The 22,675-nt window shown below is 30.4% G+C and overlaps 1 protein-coding gene across 1 annotated transcript; it reads right to left on the bottom strand.

The window, feature by feature from the left end:
* Positions 1-467: 467 nt before the first annotated feature.
* LOC105951664 (bidirectional sugar transporter SWEET14) lies at positions 468-2,412 on the bottom strand. The gene is made up of 6 exons (XM_012975115.2): positions 2,287-2,412; positions 2,004-2,040; positions 1,703-1,913; positions 1,424-1,585; positions 1,105-1,224; positions 468-1,015 (listed from the first exon to the last, which is right to left on the bottom strand). The coding sequence occupies exons 1-6, from the start codon at positions 2,318-2,320 to the stop codon at positions 728-730; spliced, it is 852 nt and encodes a 283-aa protein (XP_012830569.2). The 5' UTR covers positions 2,321-2,412; the 3' UTR covers positions 468-727.
* Positions 2,413-22,675: the final 20,263 nt, after the last annotated feature.

Raw genomic sequence — 22,675 nt, 5'->3', positions numbered from 1 at the left:
TACAATTATTATCTCCTAATTAAGAAAATCTGGTTCGTAAGAGCGAATTAATTAGTTATGCGTACATTATACAATGAGTCCCAATTTTCGACAATTTCTCAGGAAAGTATATAGTACATACTATATATTACCCACATTATTACTACTAGTGGAGTCAAAACTTTAAGTCCGCAGGAACCGAATGCGTTAAAAATTTCTAATGAAGCTGTTAATACTATTATACACAAGTTTATTTTACTTTATATTTTTATATAAATAATTAGAATTTGAGAAATATTAGGGGCCATGCCCCCATTTGAACCTGTGTTGGCTACTATTATCATTAATATATTTTATTTTTGTCATTGTCATTTTTAATCAAACCATTATACTATATTATATTTTCAATTTTTATTTTAGCAAACCTCCAATACAATAATACAAACACTCAGAATATGCACAGAAACAGTAGTAATTAAAAGCAAAAGTTTAACTAAGCAAAAATACACTTGACCTTAGTTAATCATGATCATCAGACAACATAAACTCAACCAAACTAACCTTAAATTTCAGTACAATACTTAATTATAACAACATCGTAACTATATTAAAAACAAATTGCATTACAACAAAATTAACTGAACATAAAAGCTTAATTAGTTCCCAATTATTGGGAAGTTTTCTTGGCTTAATTAATAATATATAGCTTAATAGTACATAATATATAATTATGTATATATGTGCATAATTAATCATTATTAATACACTGAGTTCCAACTCCAAGAATTTGGTTGTCCACGTGGACTGGAACCAGAGGAATAATTCCCAGAACAGCTGCACCACCAAGCTTCATCACATCAATTATCTGCTCTTTTAACTCTGGTAATTTATTTTCATGATCTATCACAATTATTTTTGTTTCTATTTCTGAAATCTCTTTCTTTTCTTTCACCACTTTCTTCGGATTCGTGTTTTTGTACATCACGTAAAGCACCATTTGTACCACACCGAACAAGAATCCGAGAACATTAGGAATCTGTTCATGCAAAACAAGAATAAGAAGTTAATTATATACAATTAATTTAAGTACTACATGCAAAATTATAGAATGTGTTACTTTCTTACAGCGATGTTGTAATCTTTACGGAGTAAGCCGTAGAAGAACCACATGACAGCACTTAGGGTTAGGAAAAACGAGAGAAGAAATGGCATGTACTCCACACTTTTTGTACGTATCACTTGTCTCTGCATTAACAAAATTATACACTTAACGGAACAGTAACCAAAAACTGGATCTGACACAAATATATAATATTTGCACGAAATAAAACTAAACATTTATTATGAAAAAATCTTGAAAAAATGGTGACTATGTCTATAATTTCTCAAAAATAGGTCATAAATTTGTATTAGAATCACAAGAAATTTATGTATATAAGCTTACCACAACGCCTAAAGGTGCGACGAACACACACAATGAAAAGACAAGGCAAATCCATCCCACAATATCGTCTCGATTTGAGTCGTTTGCCCAGAAATGAGTTAATACAATTATCAAACCGAAGCCAACCACGTTTAGCAATAGAATCAGCTTCACAGTTTGGATCTATAATAATTAAGATAGAGTTGATTATTATAAATGAGAGAACCATTTTATAACATATTATTAATATAATTATTAGAAGGATGTAATTAACTTCGATTTAATAAATAAATAATATACCCTAGCATTTTTCGAGGCGAAAAAGAGGTAGAAGCAAATATATGTAGACTGAACAAAACAACCAACTGTGTTGATGGTGATGAGAAGGGTCGTCTCGGGCTTGAGAAACGCATAGTATATCCACAGCATCGCGCTGAATAACCCGACCACGTAAGGCACCGATTGAAACCCTTGCGTTGATTTTTTCTTGAATATTGTGTAAAATGTTGGGCTGCGATTCAAAGATAATATATATATCATCATGTAAATAAATCGTTATAAATGTTATTAGAATTATGTCGAAACTAAATTGAAAGCTTACATTGGGGCAAGGAAAACCATGAACGAGACGACGTTGCCTGACAAAATTTGTTAAACAAAAGAAAAGTATATATGTTAGCTAGTATTGTAACACATATAATATACTCAACTTCATAATTAAATGATAATCCTTGACATGATATATTGTGACCAAGATTAATTTGATCAAGATCGATTTATAAGGAAATAACTATACGCAGGGTTATGCATGATATATACTTTACATGCAAAAATATATACTATCAAGACTATGTATAGATCGACGATGAAAGATATATACGTACCTAGAAGGCCAAACACAAAAGCCAACTGATTCATTTCTCAAGATTTCTTGTAAAAAAAGATCGAGAAGAAGTTGAGGTTCTTGATTCTTTTTCGATACGAGTAAATAATTCTTGTGCAAGTGTTCGTTTATATAGACAATGTTTCGTGTAAAAAAGTTGCACGCGTTCAAATTGAGTGTTCGGTGGGAGGGTGAATTTCCTATCAGTTTCCTCTTTACAGTTGTTCAAGACTCAAACAATAAGTTGTAAATTTTACAAATTATTCCAAACCCTAATGCTCCAATTTAACCTAATTTGGGTATTTCTTGAAATTCACTAAGAACCCATTATGAATTATTAGATTGTTAAGGTTGTAATAGAGGAAATATGTGCAAATAAAAATGGGGCCCACATGGAATCTTTCTGATGTGTCACCCACCCATGAAATTAAATTGGAATTTATAAGGTTTTACAACTCATACTTGGAGTTTTTGGTGGTGTTTGATTCTTCCATGGGTGAACCCTAGATGTGCTCCTATTCAGCAAAACTCAATGGAGAGAAAGAACCAATCAGTAGTTGACACGTCATCATCACTTGCACATTTGGCAGCTACTTATCGAAGATGTATATAATAATTAATTAATGTGATGTTTGTTTTCTACTTATTGAAGATATATATAATAAAGTATAATTTTTCATAATGTTCAAGACATAAGTAAGAAACAATTCACATCATTAACAGCTTTAAACTTTTATATGAGATGATCATTCAATATGATATTATTAAAGTCATACCAAATAAAAGTTGTGTTCGAATCAAACCATCACTCACTTTAAAATTCCACGTGTAAGACTTCTAAAATGTAACATGTCTCTCTGCATGCAAATTAGGGACTTGTTCGAGATATAAATATTAAATGATTCATCTCCTTACCAACTTAACCTAAAAGGGGGTCATTAACACGGTATAAGTCAGATGAAATGAAAGATTTGTTCGAATCCCACTACCACCAATTTCAAAAAATTCATGGCAAAGCTTTTAAAATGTAACCTAGGCACCTGCACGTACGTGAAGGTTCGTATTAAAAATATAAATTTTAAATATCAAATGATTAACCTTACTAAAATTAAACTTATACATATAGATGAGGTGATCATTTGACACATCTATGTTAACCATGTACGCTCCCTCCATCCAAATATTTTGAATCATTCAAAACATTCGCGTGCAATGCTTTTAAAATGTAACCTACTAACCTGCACGTATGTGAAGGGGCATATTGGAAATATAAATATTAAATAATTAATCTTAGTAAAATTAAACTTTTAGATGAGATGATAATTCGAAAAAATTATGTAAATTAAATCATGTACACTCCCTCATCCAAATTTTAGCTTGCATTTGATGGTTGAAATTTAAAAAAAACAAAAATGGCTATCTTTATTAGTTGTTCATAAAAGTTATGTCTTCGAGTTGTGCAAGGTGTATATACTCCTTAGTCCTTACACTTTTTGGGTTTGTCCTACGCTACACTCACCGAAATTCACGGGATTATATTTTGCCATATATAAACGTGTATAGTAAAAAAATAAAAAATAATAAAAAATCAAAAAAGTCAAAGTCGGAGACCTGCGTTTACCGGCGAAAAAAAAAGCCGGGGAGCAGCGACGGGCGAAATTGTACTCAAAATTAAGTTTTGGGTCAAAATTGAATAATTTGTGAAATTTTGGGTCAAATTGAGGTTAAATTAAATTAAATGGTGAATCGAAGCATATTAAAATGTGAGGGGCTATTTTAGTCTTTTACACACCTTTGAACAATGTGTGGACTTTTTTGTAGAAGATTTTTTTGTTTGAACCTCTTTATAAATTAGTGTTCCATGATGTGCTTATTTGTAATGTGCCCGTATATATATATATATATATATATATATATATATATATATATATATATATATATATATATATATATATATATATATATATATATATATCACTAATATAGCATCTACAAGACCCTTTTTGTGTTTAATTTCATTAACCCAATTACCATAAAAATCATAATTTTATTTGTTACATTATTCGTTACATAATTTTCAAGAATAGGATTTTTTAATTAAAAATAAACACAAAATTGTTGCCTAGAATTAGTGATTAGACAATTGTTTCCCATATGACCATATTAAGAAAAAGGTCAAAAATAATTCTAAAGTTGACCCCGAGCTGTCTTACCCAATTCAGAGATCGCACTGTGATTTGAATTTTTTTAACCACCCAGCCGACCTCCAAAATAATTAAATTGATAAAATAAAAGAAAACGAGCCCATATATTGAATTTTCAATTCCTCCTTGTTAATTAACTGAGCTTAAAACACTTTTAAAACACTTTTAAATATCTTGGCCGGGCCAAGATATTACCAGAACATTTGACATAATGAAAATTGTGGGATGATTACACTTTCCGTTCTTATATTTGTCATCTAAAATGATTTTAGTCCTTAAATTTTCGCCGTTACGAATTTAGTCCTCAAACTTATCATTTTTCACATTTTTGGTTCAACCGTCAACTTTCAGAGTTAACTTAGACGGAATTGTGATGTATGCCACACGTGATGTGATGTCCATGTGACAGTCAAAATTGAGCTGGAAGATGAGCTAGACGACACCTCATTATTTCTCTCTATTTCTCTCATATCTCCTTACAACAAATTATCCATGATTCCTCTTCTACATAAAACCTCAAATTTCCCATCTTCGAAGATTGTGTTTTGATTTTCCAAGTATCAAATCCACTTTGCAAATGGGTAGATTGATTAGTTTTAATTTCAGATTTTTGTTGTCGTTTGTTGATGCAGGCCAATGGAGAGGCTTTATGTTATTGGGTCTATCTTGCTTCTGGCTCTCATATTTACAATTGCTTCAAGTATGGCGCGTATATCAAATTTTTGGTTAATTTAAAAACTGGAGTATCTTAATATGGAATTCCTCATGTTTATTTCAGATTTATGTGTAAGATTCATTTGTTGGTCGAGGAAAAGAGATATATATGTTGATATTAATGCACTTTCTAGAAATTGGTCTTTACAAATAAGTCCATCAATGAGTACTTATTCATAAAGAGATCTAGACAATAAACTCATTTACAAAAAGATCTACACATGGTTCAGATTTTTGTAAAAGACTAAAATAACCTCTCATACTTTAATATGAATTTTGTTATAAGTCCAATTGACTGGAATTATCCAAAATGCCCCTATTTAATATTATTGAAAATTACCATATTTTATTATTTTGGAAAATCCATTATATTTTTGGTAGATATGCAAATCCCTTATTTTCTCCCCACACCATCCCCCAATTATCTCCCATCGGCATTTGTAATTAAGTTTTATCAAATTTTTTTAAATGGTTTTTAATATCAATTTAAAACAAAAATTGGTTTTTTTTTTATTTCACTTTTTAAATGGTTCATATTTAAAAAAAAATGAAATCCACTACATACTCATCGAAAACCACTAAATTTGCCGAAAACCACTATAAAATTAAAGTAAAAAATACTATAAAATAAGCATAATTCACATTAATATTAACGTAATCCCACTCTGTAATTAATAAAAATCGCTCTGTAATTAATGAAAATCACTAGATAATTAACAAATTTCATTACTAAAATTCACTAAAAACTTATCAATTAACAAAAACTAATTAAAATCACTATGTAATTAACGAAAACCACTCTGCAATTAACGAAAACCATTGTATAATTAACAAATTTCATTACGAAAATTCACTCTGTAATCAATGAAAATCATTCTATAATTACTGAAATCACTATGTGCATGTAATTAATTCCACTATGTATAACCAAACATGTTCATACATCTACGATTCTCTCGAGATAACTCCTATTGAGATGTTTTCGAAACCACTATGAACACCACTCTGTATATTTTCGAAAACCACTATGAAATTATCGAAAACCACTATAAAATTACCGTAAAATTCACTATGACATTAAAGTAATGCACATTAATATTGATGTAATCCATTACAAACTTATCGAAATCTACGTAATTCACAACGAATTAAAGTAATCGACTAAAAACACAACAGAAAGTTAACAGAAAAAAAAAATATATATGTACGTATTGCTATTTTTCAAGATTTTTAAATACTTAATTATCTTTAATAATATCACGTTGAGGACAAACAAGCTAAAAGAAAATATTCTAAGACATTACCATTTAAATATTTAACGTAATATGATCAAAAAATTCCTCACTATGTTTTTTTTAGCACACAAGTCCCTCAGTAGTGAGTGTCTATGGGGTAATTTGGTATAAAAAAAGTTGAATAGTGGGGGAATGTGCGAATAAAATAATATTGAGGGTTTTTTTAACAATTAGAAGAAGAAGGTACGTGAATGTAATAAACCCACAGTGAAGATGAAGATGATTTTGGAGTATTTAAATAGCCTCTTAATTCCCTTACCTCCCACACTCCACAAAAGTAATACAATATGTCTTTCTGGAGTAAGGAACTTCTAATGGTTCTCTCATCTATTTCATATAAATTAAATGATCTTTTATTTATTTATTCTATTTTTCATTTTTTTAATAATATTAATTTGAACGAAGGAGTTGAAGTGAAAAGGGGGATTCCTGAATATTATAGTTGTGTTCCTGGAGACAGTAAAACAGGTCTCCAACTCACACAGGTAATTAATTAATTTAATTTAATTTAATTCCGTAGCTTGTAACAAATACAGTTTAGTATATATAATTGATGTATGCGTGTTAATAATTAATTAATTAATGAATGAATGAAATAGGCGACACTAGAGAAAGGCAGCTCGAAATATAACAGTTATGTAGAGTGCTATGTGGACGGATCGAAGATTCCAATCTGTATTTTTGTTCATTGATCCCAAATAAGACAGAAACTCAAATTGATTTTTTGGGGTTATATGACAAAGACCCCTCAATGAATTTTGACTTCTTGATAAATTCATGTTTTTTAATTGATTTTTGTTATAAGTCCATTTGACTGGAATTATCAAAAATGCCCTTATTTAATATTATTGAAAATTACCATATTTTATTATTTTGGAAAATCGATTATATTTTTGGTAGATATGCAAATCCCCCTATCTTCTCCCCACACCATCCCCCAATTATCTCCCATCGGCATTTGTAATTTAGTTTTATCAATTTTTTTTTAAATGGTTTTTTATATAAATTTAAAACAAAAATTGGTTTTTTTTTATTTCACTTTTTTAAATGGTTCATATTTAAAAAAAAAATGAAATCCAGTACATACTCATCGAAAACTACTAAATTTGTCGAAAACCATTATAAAATTAAAGTAAAATTACTATAAGATAAGCATAATTCACATTAATATTAACGTAATCCCACTCTGTAATTAATAAAAATCGCTCTGTAATTAATGAAAATCACTAGATAATTAACAAATTTCATTACTAAAATTCACCAAAAACTTATCAATTAACAAAAACTAATTAAAATCACTATGTAATTAACGAAAACCACTTTGTTATCAACGAAAACCACTGTATAATTAACGAATTTCATTACGAAAATTCACTCTGTAGTCAATGAAAATCATTCTATAATTAGTGAAATCACTATGTGCATGTAATTAATTCCAGTATGTATAACCAAACATGTTCATACATCTACGATTCTCTCGAGATAACTCCTATTGAGATATTTTCGAAACCACTATGAAAACAACTCTGTATATTTTCGAAAACAACTATGAAACTAGCGAAAACCACTATAAAATTACCGTAAAATTCACTATGACATTAAAGTAATGCAAATTAATATTGATGTAATCCATTACAAACTTATCGAAATCTACGTAATTCACAACGAATTAAAGTAATCGACTAAAAACACAACAGAAAGTTAACAGAAAAAAAAATATACATATGTACGTATTGCTATTTTTCAAGATTTTTCAATACTTAATTATCTTTAATAATATCACGTTGAGGACAAACAAGCTAAAGGAAAATCTTCTAAGACATTACCATTTAAATATTTAACGTAATAAGATCAAAAAATCCCTCACTATGTTTTTTTTAGCACACAAGTCCCTCAGTAGTGAGTGTCTATGGGTAATTTGGTATAAAAAAAAGTTGAATAGTAGGGGAATGTGCGAATAAAATAATATTGAGGGTTTTTTAACAATTAGAAGAAGAGGGTACGCGAATGTAATAAACCCACATTGAAGATGAAGAGGATTTTGGAGTATTTAAATAGCTCCTTAATTTCCTTACCTCCCACACTGCACAAAAGTAATACAATATGTCTTTCTCGAGTAAGGAACTTCTAATTGTTCTGTCATCTATTTCATATAAATTAAATGATCTTTTATTTATTTATTCTATTTTTCATTTTGTTTTTAATAATATTAATTTGAATGAAGGTGTTGAAGTGAAAAGGGGGATTCCTGAATATTGTTGTTGTGTTCCTAGAGACAGTAAAACAGGTCTCCAACTCACACAGGTAATTAATTAATTTAATTTAATTTAATTTCGTAGCTTGTAACAAAAACAGTTTAGTATATATAATTGATGTATGCGTGTTAATAATTAATTAATTAATGAATGAATGAAATAGGCGACACTGGAGAAAGGCAGCTCGAAAGATAACAGTTATGTAGAGTGCTATGTGGACGGATCGAAGATTCCAATCTGTATTTTTGTTCATTCCTTCCAAATAAGACAGAAACTCAAATTGATTTTTTGGGGTTATATGACAAAGACCCCTCAATGAATTTTGACTTCTTGATAAATCCATGTTTTTTAATTGATTTTTGTTATAAGTCCAATTGACTGGAATTATCAAAAATGCCCTTATTTAATATTATTGAAAATTACCATATTTTATTATTTTGGAAAATCCATTATATTTTTGGTAGATATGCAAATCCCCCTTATCTTCTCCCCACACCATCCCCCAATTATCTCCCATCGGCATTTGTAATTTAGTTTTATCAATTTTTTTTTTAAATGGTTTTTTATATCAATTTAAAACAAAAATTGGTTTTTTTTTTATTTCACTTTTTTAAATGGTTCATATTTAAAAAAAAAAATGAAATCCAGTACATACTCATCGAAAACTACTAAATTTGCCTAAAACCATTATAAAAATAAAGTAAAATTACTATAAAAGAAGCATAATTCACATTAATATTAACCTAATCCACTCTGTAATTAATAAAAATCGCTCTGTAATTAATGAAAATCACTAGATAATTAACAAATTTCATTACTAAAATTCACTAAAAACTTATCAATTAACAAAAACTAATTAAAATCACTATGTAATTAACGAAAACCACTCTGCAATCAACGAAAACCACTGTATAATTAACCAATCTCATTACGAAAATTCACTCTGTAATCAATGAAAATCATTCTATAATTACTGAAATCACTATGTGCATGTAATTAATTCCACTATGTATGACCAAACATGTTCATACATCTACGATTCTCTCGAGATAACTCCTATTGAGATGTTTTCGAAACCACTATGAAAACCACTCTGTGTATTTTCGAAAACAACTATGAAATTAGCGAAAACCACTATAAAATTACCGTAAAATTCACTATGACATTAAAGTAATGCAAATTAATATTGATGTAATCGATTACAAACTTATCGAAATCTACGTAATTCACAACGAATAAAAGTAATCGACTAAAAACACAACAAAAAGTTAACAGAAAAAAAAATATATACATATGTACGTATTGCTATTTTTCAAGATTTTTAATTACTTAATTATCTTTAATAATATCACGTTGAGGAGAAACAAGCTAAAAGAAAATCTTCTAAGACATTACCATTTAAATATTTAACGTAATATCATCAAAAAATCCCTCACTATGTTTTTTTTTAGCACACAAGTCCCTCAGTAGTGAGTGTCTATGGGGTAATTTGGTATAAAAAAAAAAGTTGAATAGTGGGGGAATGTGCGAATAAAATAATATTGAGGGTTTTTTTAATAATTAGAAGAAGAGGGTACGTGAATGTAATAAACCCACATTGAAGATGAAGAGGATTTTGGAGTATTTAAATAGCCCCTTAATTCCCTTACCTCCCACACTGCACAAAAGTAATACAATATGTCTTTCTGGAGTAAGGAACTTCTAATTGTTCTCTCATCTATTTCATATAAATTAAATGATCTTTTATTTTTTTATTCTATTTTTCATTTTGTTTTTAATAATATTAATTTGAATGAAGGTGTTGAAGTGAAAAGGGGGATTCCTGAATATTATAGTTGTGTTCCTGGAGACAGTAAAACAGGTCTCCAACTCACACAGGTAATTAATTAATTTAATTTAATTTAATTCCGTAGCTTGTAACAAATACAGTTTAGTATATATAATTGATGTATGCGTGTTAATAATTAATTAGCTAATGAATGAATGAAATATGCGACACTGAAGAAAGGCAGCTCGAAAGATAACAGTTATGTAGAGTGCTATGTGGACGGATCGAAGATTCCAATCTGTATTTTTGTTCATTGATCCCAAATAAGACAGAAACTCAAATTGATTTTTTGGGGTTATATGACCAACACCCCTCAATGAATTTTGACTTCTTGATAAATCCATGTTTTTTAATTGATTTTTGTTATAAGTCCAATTGACTGGAATTATAAAAAATGCCCTTATTTAATATTATTGAAAATTACCATATTTTATTATTTTGGAAAATCCATTATTTTTTTGGTAGATATGCAAATCCCCCTATTTTCTCCCCACACCATCCCCCAATTATCTCCCATCGGCATTCGTAATTTAGTTTTATCAATTTTTTTTAAATGGTTTTTTATATCGATTCAAAACAAAAATTGGTTTTTTTTTATTTCAGTTTTTTAAATGGTTCATATTTAAAAAAAATGAAATCCACTACATACTCATCGAAAACTACTAAATTTGCCGAAAACCACTATAAAATTAAAGTAAAATTACTATAAAATAAGCATAATTCATATTAATATTAACGTAATCCCACTCTGTAATTAATAAAAATCGCTCTGTAATTAATGAAAATCACTAGATAATTAACAAATTTCATTACTAAAATTCACCAAAAACTTATCAATTAACAAAAACTAATTAAAATCACTATGTAATTAACGAAAACCACTCTGTTATCAACGAAAACCACTGTATAATTAACGAATTTCATTACGAAAATTCACTCTGTAGTAAATGAAAATATTCTATAATTACTGAAATCACTATGTGCATGTAATTAATTCCAGTATGTATAACCAAACATGTTCATTCATCTACGATTCTCTCGAGATAACTTCTATTGAGATATTTTCGAAACCACTATGAAAACAACTCTGTATATTTTCGAAAACAACTATGAAACTAGCGAAAACCACTATAAAATTACCGTAAAATTCACTATGACATTAAAGTAATGCAAATTAATATTGATGTAATCCATTACAAACTTATCGAAATATAAGTAATTCACAACGAATTAAAGTAATCGACTAAAAACACAACAGAAAGTTAACAGAAAAAAAATATATATATATATGTACGTATTGCTATTTTTCAAGATTTTAAAATACTTAATTATCTTTAATAATATCACTTTGAGGACAAACAAGCTAAAAGAAAATCTTCTAAGACATTACCATTTAAATATTTAACGTAATAAGATCAAAAAATTCCTCACTATGTTTTTTTTAGCACACAAGTCCCTCAGTAGTGAGTGTCTATGGGTAATTTGGTATAAAAAAAGTTGAATAGTAGGGGAATGTGCGAATAAAATAATATTGAGGGCTTTTTTAACAATTAGAAGAAGAGGATACGTGAATGTAATAAACCCACATTGAAGATGAAGAGGATTTTGGAGTATTTAAATAGCCCCTTAATTCCCTTACCTCCCACACCGCACAAAAGTAATACAATATGTCTTTCTGGAGTAAGGAACTTCTAATTGTTCTCTCATCTATTTCATATAAATTAAATGATCTTTTATTTATTTATTCTATTTTTCATTTTGTTTTTAATAATATTAATTTGAATGAAGGTGTTGAAGTGAAAAGGGGGATTCCTGAATATTATAGTTGTGTTCCTGGAGACAGTAAAACAGGTCTCCAACTCACACAGGTAATTAATTAATGGGAAAATAGCATTAAACCACCTAAACTTTTTCAGTTTTTGCGGATCACCACCCGAACAATTTTTTTTTGCACGAGTTCACCTGTACTTAATAAATTTTGCCACTTTGCCATTTTTTGCCCGTTTTCAGGTCAAAATGACCGGTTCTCAACCCATGTGCGTTGCACATGACAAATTCAAGGGTATTGATGTCTTTTCCATTTTTAAAATGAAATAATTTTTTATTTTTTTTGAAAATGGAATAAATATAAAATAGAATAATTAAAAGAAAAAAAAAACATGTCAGTTTTAGTTTATTTAATTAATTAATTTTATATATACATACATTATACATACATATGCAGGGGATAAAACCCACTTGTAGTTGCAGAACACAGGTTTTGAAGAAAGATTCTCTCACACACACATACACACACATACACACACACAACACATTCTTTCCCATTTTTCACTAATTTAATCGGTATTAATTAGCTTGGTACGTTTGTATTTCACTTTTTTTCATTGAATATTTGATTCTTTGATTGAATCCCACTTCAGATCTGTTGATTTTAATAAAAAAAAATTAATTTTATTTTGCATTTGAATTGAAGTAGGATGATCTTGGTGAAAATTGGGGAACGAATTTTTGTGCAACTGGTGGTGGTTTTATCATTTCGGAGTGGTAGTGTGTTTGTTGCAAAAGCAGAGGATTTCACACCCGATCTCACCGCCAAGCGCCGCACACTTCCGCCGCGGCCTCGATTGTGAGAAGATCATCTAATCCTCCATTCGTTGGAAGATGATCTAGTTGATTCGGAGGAAGAAATCGAGAGAAAATAGTGTTCATATAACCTGAATTGGGGAAAGGGAAAATTAAATGGGCATTTTTGAAGTAATTTTAGGACCAATTTCATTCAATTAAAATGGGTTGGGATTAAATGTGTTCAAAATACAAACTTTAGAATTATTGTGTTCATTGTCGAAAAATCTCGTTTGGGGTTGTGGGCAGCGGATCTGAAGATGTGGTGGTGGTGGTGAGTATGGTGGTTGTGCAAGAGGGCGGAGCTGGGTTGTGGGCGGCGGATGTGAAGAAGATGTGGTGATGGTGGTGAGCTTGGTGGTTGTGCAAAAGGGCGGAGCTGGTTCCTGGTGGTGAGCAGCGGACGGCTGAAAATTGTGAATTGGGTGAGTAGAGTGGGATGGTGTGCGTGAGATGGGTAGTTCATGGGATTAGGAAGAAGATGAAGGCCTTTTTTTTTTTTTTTTTTTTTATTTAACATTTATTCCATTTATCCTAAAAAAAAACATTTATTCCATTTTAAAAATGGAAAAGACGTCAATAGCCTTAGATTTGTCATGTGCAACGCACATGTGTTGAGAACCGGTCATTTTGACCTGAAAACGGGCAAAAAATGGCAAAGTGACACAATTTATTAAGTCCAGGTGAACTTATGCAAAAAAAAATTGTTCAGGTGTGATCCGCAAAAACTGAAAAAGTTTAGGTGGTTTAATGCTATTTACCCTTAATTAATTTAATTTAATTTAATTCCGTAGCTTGTAACAAATACAGTTTAGTATATATAATTGATGTATGCGTGTTAATAATTAATTAATTAATGAATGAATGAAATATGCGACACTGAAGAAAGGCAGCTCGAAAGATAACAGTTATGTAGAGTGCTATGTGGACGGATCGAAGATTCCAATCTGTATTTTTGTTCATTGATCCCAAATAAGACAGAAACTCAAATTGATTTTTTGGGGTTATATGTCCAACACCCTCAATGAATTTTGACTTCTTGATAAATCCATGTTTTTTAATTGATTTTTGTTATAAGTCCAATTGACTGGAATTATAAAAAATGCCCTTATTTAATATTATTGAAAATTACCATATTTTATTATTTTGGAAAATCCATTATATTTTTGGTAGATATGCAAATCCCCCTATTTTCTCCCCACACCATCCCCCAATTATCTCCCATCGGCATTCGTAATTTAGTTTTATCAATTTTTTTTAAATGGTTTTTTATATCGATTCAAAACAAAAATTGGTTTTTTTTTATTTCAGTTTTTTAAATGGTTCATATTTAAAAAAAATGAAATCCACTACATACTCATCGAAAACTACTAAATTTGTCGAATACCACTATAAAATTAAAGTAAAATTACTATAAAATAAGCATAATTCACATTAATATTAACGTAATCCCACTCTGTAATTAATAAAAATTGCTCTGTAATTAATGAAAATCACTAGATAATTAACAAATTTCATTACTAAAATTCACCAAAAACTTATCAATTAACAAAAACTAATTAAAATCACTATGTAATTAACGAAAACCACTCTGTTATCAACGAAAACCACTGTATAATTAACGAATTTCATTACGAAAATTCACTCTGTAGTCAATGAAAATCATTCTATAATTACTGAAATCACTATGTGCATGTAATTAATTCCAGTATGTATAACCAAACATGTTCATACATCTACGATTCTCTCGAGATAACTCCTATTGAGATATTTTCGAAACCACTATGAAAACAACTCTGTATATTTTCGAAAACAACTATGAAACTAGCGAAAACCACTATAAAATTACCGTAAAATTCACTATGACATTAAAGTAATGCAAATTAATATTGATGTAATCCATTACAAACTTATCGAAATCTAAGTAATTCACAACGAATTAAAGTAATCGACTAAAAACACAACAAAAAGTTAACAGAAAAAAAAAATATATATATGCACGTATTGCTATTTTTCAAGATTTTTAATTACTTAATTATCTTTAATAATATCACGTTGAGGAGAAACAAGCTAAAAGAAAATCTTCTAAGACATTACCATTTAAATATTTAACGTAATAAGATCAAAAAATCCCTCACTATGTTTTTTTTAGCACACAAGTCCCTCAGTAGTGAGTGTCTATGGGGTAATTTGGTATAAAAAAAAAAGTTGAATAGTGGGGGAATGTGCGAATAAAATAATATTGAGGGTTTTTTTTAACAATTAGAAGAAGATGGTACGTGAATGTAATAAACCCACATTGAAGATGAAGAGGATTTTGGAGTATTTAAAAAGGCCCTTAATTCCCTTACCTCCCACACTGCACAAAAGTAATACAATATGTCTTTCTGGAGTAAGAAACTTCTAGTTGTTCTCTCATCTATTTCATATAAATTAAATGATCTTTTATTTATTTATTCTATTTTTCATTTTGTTTTTAATAATATTAATTTGAAAGAAGGTGTTGAAGTGAAAAGGGGGATTCCTGAATATTATAGTTGTGTTCCTGGAGACGGTAAAACAGGTCTCCAACTCACACAGGTAATTAATTAATTTAATTTAATTTAATTCCGTAGCTTGAAAAAAATACATTTTAGTATATATAATTGATGTATGCGTGTTAATAATTAATAAATTAATGAATGAATGAAATAGGCGACACTGGAGAAAGGCAGCTCGAAAGATAACAGTTATGTAGAGTGCTATGTGGACGGATCGAAGATTCCAATCTGTATTTTTGTTCATTGATCCCAAATAAGACAGAAACTCAAATTGATTTTTTGGGGTTATATGACAAACACCTCTCAATGAATTTTGACTTCTTGATAAATCCATGTTTTTTAATTGATTTTTGTTATAAGTCCAATTGACTGGAATTATCAAAAATTCCCTTATTTAATATTATTGAAAATTACCATATTTTATTATTTTGGAAAATCCATTATATTTTTGGTAGATATGCAAACCCCCCTATTTTCTCCCCACACCATCCCCCAATTATCTCCCATCGGCATTTGGAATTAAGTTTTATCAATTTTTTTTAAGGATTTATTAGGGATAACCCCCTTGTTCATATTTTATAATGAGGTAGATCCAATTTTTTTTCCCCTTTTTGAGATACACCCAATTTTGCCAACTTGGCAAAATATATTATATAATTTTCCTTTAACACCCCTGTTTTATTTTTAATCGGCATTTATTTCCTTTACTACGTGATTTGAGATTTGCTGATACGTTGCCTAAAATCACGGAATAAAATTACGTGAGATCATTGGCCGTTATATCAAATCGTGTCTATCAAATCGTGTAGCATTTTTTTTGATGATTTATCCAGCGTTCCATCGTTTAATCGCCTTTGAAGATTTCTTCACCGTCAAGCGGGTATGAATACGTCTTTTTTGGCTTTTATTTTCGCTGTATGTACAGGATTGTCGTCTACGGTGGTTAGACATTTTTAAGAGTTGTGTTGATACTTGATTCTATTAAGTAGAACGTTTTTTAACAAAATTACGTCGTCATATATACATCGTTATTTTTGGCGGATGATGTTTGTTTGGAAGAGGATTGACAGAGTTAGAAGAGGATGGTTCACGCAGATCGGACCAGAGTTGTTTTATATGAGCTTCGTAGTTGGTTTATGCAATAATCGGAATAATTGTCCGCTGTGGTCGAGTTCATGTTTTTGATCCCGATCGATAGTTGATTTATTTGTTTATAACAGCCGATTTAAGTGTGCTGGGTAGTACATTAAAATATAGTTCGTAGTCTTTTTTTAATTCAGTTTCCATATATATTATTATTTTTCCAATAGTCAATTAACTAAACCCATAGTCGAATTAGATACATGGGATAGTCTATTAAAAGATATGAGATAGTCTATTTATTTTAAAACACCAATCCGCCGCCGTCACTTCTCAAATCTAGGGTTTTGATGATTCTTCGGCCCATAGTCGATTAACGAGATCCATAGTAAAATTATACCAGTGGGATAGTCTATTAACTGATATTGGATAGTCTATTAAAAAAATGCATAGTCCCAAAACATAAAAACCCGAAACCCCTAAAACCCTCCTCTCTTCTCGCGACAACTCTGCCTCAATCGGCGTTCAGTCCATCCCGATGACAATGTTAGCTATTCGGAGAATGTTTGGAATCTCGTCTCCCTACATCCGTCATTACTCCGCCAAGATCTCCCCCGAAGCTCCGATCTCCTCCGGCAACCCTCCGATCCACCCTTCCGAGCCCGCCCCCAAGGTTCTCTTTTTTATGTATTCATCCCCACCGCATTTCATCAGCTCATGTTTTGATTTGTTTATTCATTTTTATTTTGAATAAAAATTGAAATTAAAATTTTTATGTTTTTATTCTTGTTATTGGGTCTCAAGTGGGAAGCCCCACCGATGGGAAAACTCAAAATATCGATGGATTATTCAGCTAAGTTTGTGGAGATTAAGGATAACTACATCCGTCATTACTCCGCCAAGATCTCCCCCGAAGCTCCGATCTCCTCCGGCAACCCTCCGATCCACCCTTCCGAGCCCGCCCCCAAGGTTCTCTTTTTATGTATTCATCCCCACCGAATTTCATCAGCTCATGTTTTGATTTGTTTATTCATTTTTATTTTGAATAAAAATTGAAATTAAAATTTTTTAATTTTTATTCTTGTTATTGGGTCTCAAGTGGGAAGCCCCACCGATGGGAAAACTCAAAATATCGATAGATTATTCAGCTAAGTTTGTGGAGATTAAGGATAAATCAAATTATACAAGTCAGGGCCGCATCGTAAAAAAAGCAATTCTTACGGGTGAGGGCGGTGGTGCCGTAATCAGAAACCACCTCGGGGAGGTTTTTCGTAAACAAGTTTGGAAAAACACATCGGGCAAATGTAGGAGAGCTAGAGGCCTTTTCGAATAGTTTGGTGTGGTGCTTAAAACTTTTTCCGAAGAAAGAAGACAGAGAGAAATTAATTTTTGAGACAGATTCCAAAAACTTGGCTTATGTAATCAACAATGGGAGAGGCTACAGGGATGCGGATGCTCAAGAGATATTAGACAAAGTGTGAATTGATATGACAGAGTTCAATGTTACTAGTATTCTCCACGTCGTAAGGGAGAAAAATCAAACAGCAGACGCTTTGGCCAATCTAGGCCGACTTGGTGCAGATATCACAGATAGCACGAACATGGAGGTCGATGAGACCTCTAAATTTGAATTTGATGAGATAGATCACTATAAAAAAAAATATACCAAACAGGTTGAAGAAGACAAAAAGGACTTGTCGCTTCTCTTTTGAAATTATGAGATTATTAATGTACTATTTTATTGGTTATGTTGGAATACTTTACGTTGGTGTTGTTCTCAATGTTCTTGTCATTTCAGTGTTATATTGTTTGTAACACAATTTCATGTCACTACTATAACCGTAATATACTATCATATCAGATTAATGTACTATATTGAAATTATTAATATACTATGTGGTTGAATAATACGGAATCCATAGTCGATTAACGAGATCCATAGTCGAATTAGATCAATAAGATAGTCGATTACATGATATAAGGAAAATTACCCTAATTGATTAGTATTTCAAACATATTATTCAGTTTCCATATATATTATTATTTTTCATATATATTATTATTTACCCTAATCGTTTTCATATAATAAGGAAAATTACCCTAATTGATTAGTATTTCAAACAAACATATTATTCAGTTTCCATATATATTATTATTTTTCCAATAGTCAATTAACTAAACACATAGTCGAATTAGATACATGGGATAGTCTATTAAAAGATATGAGATAGTCTATTATATTTAAAACACAAATCCGCCGCCGTCACTTCTCAAATCTAGGGTTTTGATGATTCTTCGGCCCATAGTCGATTAACGATATCCATAGTAAAATAATATCAGTTGGATAGTGTATTAAGTGATATGGGATAGTATATTAATACAGATGCAATTCGACTATGCATCTCGTTAATCAACTATGGGCCGAAGAATTAACAAAACCCTAGATTTGAGTAATCCTACATTTGAGTAACCCTAGATTGGAGCAGTAACGGCGATATCACTTCTGGTGGATGTCCTGCCCATCAATTGTTGCAATATCACTGATTTAGTGCTCGAATTCGGTATGCGATTATAACATATCTGCAATTACACAAACGTGATAGTCGATTTAGCCAAAACATATCAACAAATCGATGGATGATAGCGATTCAGCGAGTGGCGACGACGTACCTACGGAGGCTTGGTCGAAGTGCAGAAAAATCGCCGATCCACGGCCGTGCAAATTTCTGGTTTTGGGAGGTTCCAGCAGTTTTTTTGATAGTGGGTTTGTGGTGATAGTGTTTTAACGGAAAAATAGGGAGATATTTGATATTATTTCAAAAGGTAAAGTAACGGGATTTGTGGGATTTGATTGAGGGTAATTATGTAATTTTGAAAAGTTTGGATTTTTATCAAAATGGCAAGTTTAAGTTTGGGTCTACCCCTATTATTTGAATGTTTAAGGGGGTTATGTCTAATAGACCCTTTTTTTAAATGGTTTTTTATATCGATTCAAAACAAAAATTGGTTTTTTTTTTATTTCACTTTTTTAAATGGTTCATATTTAAAAAAAAAATGAAATCCACTACATACTCATCGAAAACTACTAAATTTGCCGAAAACCACTATAAAATTAAAGTAAAATTACTATAAAATAAGCATAATTCACATTAATATTAACGTAATCCCACTCTGTAATTAATAAAAATCGCTCTGTAATTAATGAAAATCACTAGATAATTAACAAATTTCATTACTAAAATTCACTAAAAACTTATCAATTAACAAAAACTAATTAAAATCACTATCTAATTAACAAAAACCACTCTGCAATCAACGAAAACCACTGTATAATTAACGAATTTCATTACGAAAATTCACTATGTAATCAAGGAAAATCATTCTATAATTACTGAAATCACTATGTGCATGTAATTAATTCCACTATGTATAACCAAACATGTTCATACATCTACGATTCTCTCGAGATAACTGCTATTGAGATGTTTTCGAAACCACTATGAAAACCACTCTGTATATTTTCGAAAACCACTATGAAATTATCGAAAACCACTATAAAATTACCGTAAAATTCACTATGACATTAAAGTAATGCAAATTAATATTGATGTAATCCATTACAAACTTATCGAAATCTACGTAATTCACAACAAATTAAAGTAATCGAAGAAAAACACAACAAAAAGTTAACAGAAAAAAAAATATATATATGTACGTATTGCTATTTTTCAAGATTTTTAATTACTTAATTATCTTTAATAATATCACGTTGAGGAGAAACAAGCTAAAAGAAAATCTTCTAAGACATTACCATGATCAAAAAATCCATCACTATGTTTTTTTTAGCACACAAGTCCCTCAGTAGTGAGTGTCTATGGGGTAATTTGGTATAAAAAAAAAAGTTGAATAGTGGGGGAATGTGCGAATAAAATAATATTGAGGGTTTTTTTAACAATTAGAAGAAGAGGGTACGTGAATGTAATAAACCCACATTGAAGATGAAGAGGATTTTGGAGTATTTAAATAGCCCCTTAATTCCCTTACCTCCCACACTGCACAAAAGTAATACAATATGTCTTTCTGGAGTAAGGAACTTTTAATTGTTCTCTCATCTATTTCATATAAATTAAATGATCTTTTATTTATTTATTCTATTTTTCATTTTATTTTTAATAATATTAATTTGAATGAAGGTGTTGAAGTGAAAAGGGGGATTCCTGAATATTATAGTTGTGTTCCTGGAGACAATAAAACAGGTCTCCAACTCACACAGATAATTAATTAATTTAATTTAATTTAATTCCGTAGCTTGTAACAAATACAGTTTAGTATATATAATTGATGTGTGCGTGTTAATAATTAATTAATTAATGAATGAATGAAATAGGCGACACTGGAGAAAGGCAGCTCGAAAGATAACAGTTATGTACAGTGCTATGTGGACGGATCGAAGATTCCAATCTGTATTTTTGTTCATTGATCCCAAGTAAGACATAAACTCAAATTGATTTTTTGGGGTTATATGACAAACACCCCTCAATGAATTTTGACTTCTTGATAAATCCATGTTTTTTAATTGATTTTTGTTATAAGTCCAATTGACTTGAATTATCAAAAATTCCCTTATTTAATAATATTATTGAAAATTACCATATTTTATTATTTTGGAAAATCCATTATATTTTTGGTAGATATGCAAATCCCCCTATTTTCTCCCCACACCATCCCCCAATTATCTCCCATCGGCATTTGTAATTAAGTTTTATCAATTTTTTTTAAGGATTTATTAGGGATAACCCCCTTGTTCATATTTTCTAATGAGGTAGATCCAATTTTTTTTCCCCTTTTTGAGATACACCTAATTTTGCCAACTTGGCAAAATATATTATATAATTTTCCTTTAACACCCCTGTTTTATTTTTAATCGACATTTATTTCCTTTACTACGTGATTTGAGATTTGCTGATACGTTGCCTAAAATCACGGAATAAAATTACGTGAGATCATTGGCCGTTATATCAAATCGTGTCTATCAAATCGTGTAGCATTTTTTTTTGAAGATTTATCCAGCGTTCCATCGTTTTAATCGCCTTTGAAGATTTCTTCACCGTCAAGCGGGTATGAATACGTCTTTTTTGGCTTTTATTTTCGCTGTATGTACAGGATTGTCGTCTACGGTGGTTAGACATTTTTAAGAGTTGTGTTGATACTTGTTCTATTAAGTAGAACGTTTTTTAACAAAATTACGTCGTCATATATACATCGTTATTTTTGGCGGATGATGTTTGTTTGGAAGAGGATTGACAGAGTTAGAAGAGGATGGTTCACGCAGATCGGACCAGAGTTGTTTTATATGAGCTTCGTAGTTGGTTTATGCAATAATCGGAATAATTGTCCGCTGTGGTCGAGTTCATGTTTTTGATCCCGATCGATAGTTGATTTATTTGTTTATAACAGCCGATTTAAGTGTGCTGGGTAGTACATTAAAATATAGTTTGTAGTCTTTTTTTAATTCAGTTTCCATATATATTATTATTTTTCCAATAGTCAATTAACTAAACCCATAGTCGAATTAGATACATGGGATAGTCTATTAAAAGATATGAGATAGTCTATTTATTTTAAAACACCAATCCGCCGCCGTCACTTCTCAAATCTAGGGTTTTGATGATTCTTCGGCCCATAGTCGATTAACGAGATCCATAGTAAAATTATACCAGTGGGATAGTCTATTAACTGATATTGGATAGTCTATTAAATAAAAAAATGCATAGTCCCAAAACATAAAAACCCGAAACCCCTAAAACCCTCATCTCTTCTCGCGACAACTCTGCCTCAATCGGCGTTCAGTC

The sequence above is a fragment of the Erythranthe guttata genome, chromosome 4 (assembly GCF_056151865.1).
Source record: "Erythranthe guttata isolate IM_541 chromosome 4, IM_541, whole genome shotgun sequence".
Classification (NCBI taxonomy): domain Eukaryota; kingdom Viridiplantae; phylum Streptophyta; class Magnoliopsida; order Lamiales; family Phrymaceae; genus Erythranthe; species Erythranthe guttata.
This window is presented reverse-complemented; position numbering and strand designations above follow the sequence as displayed.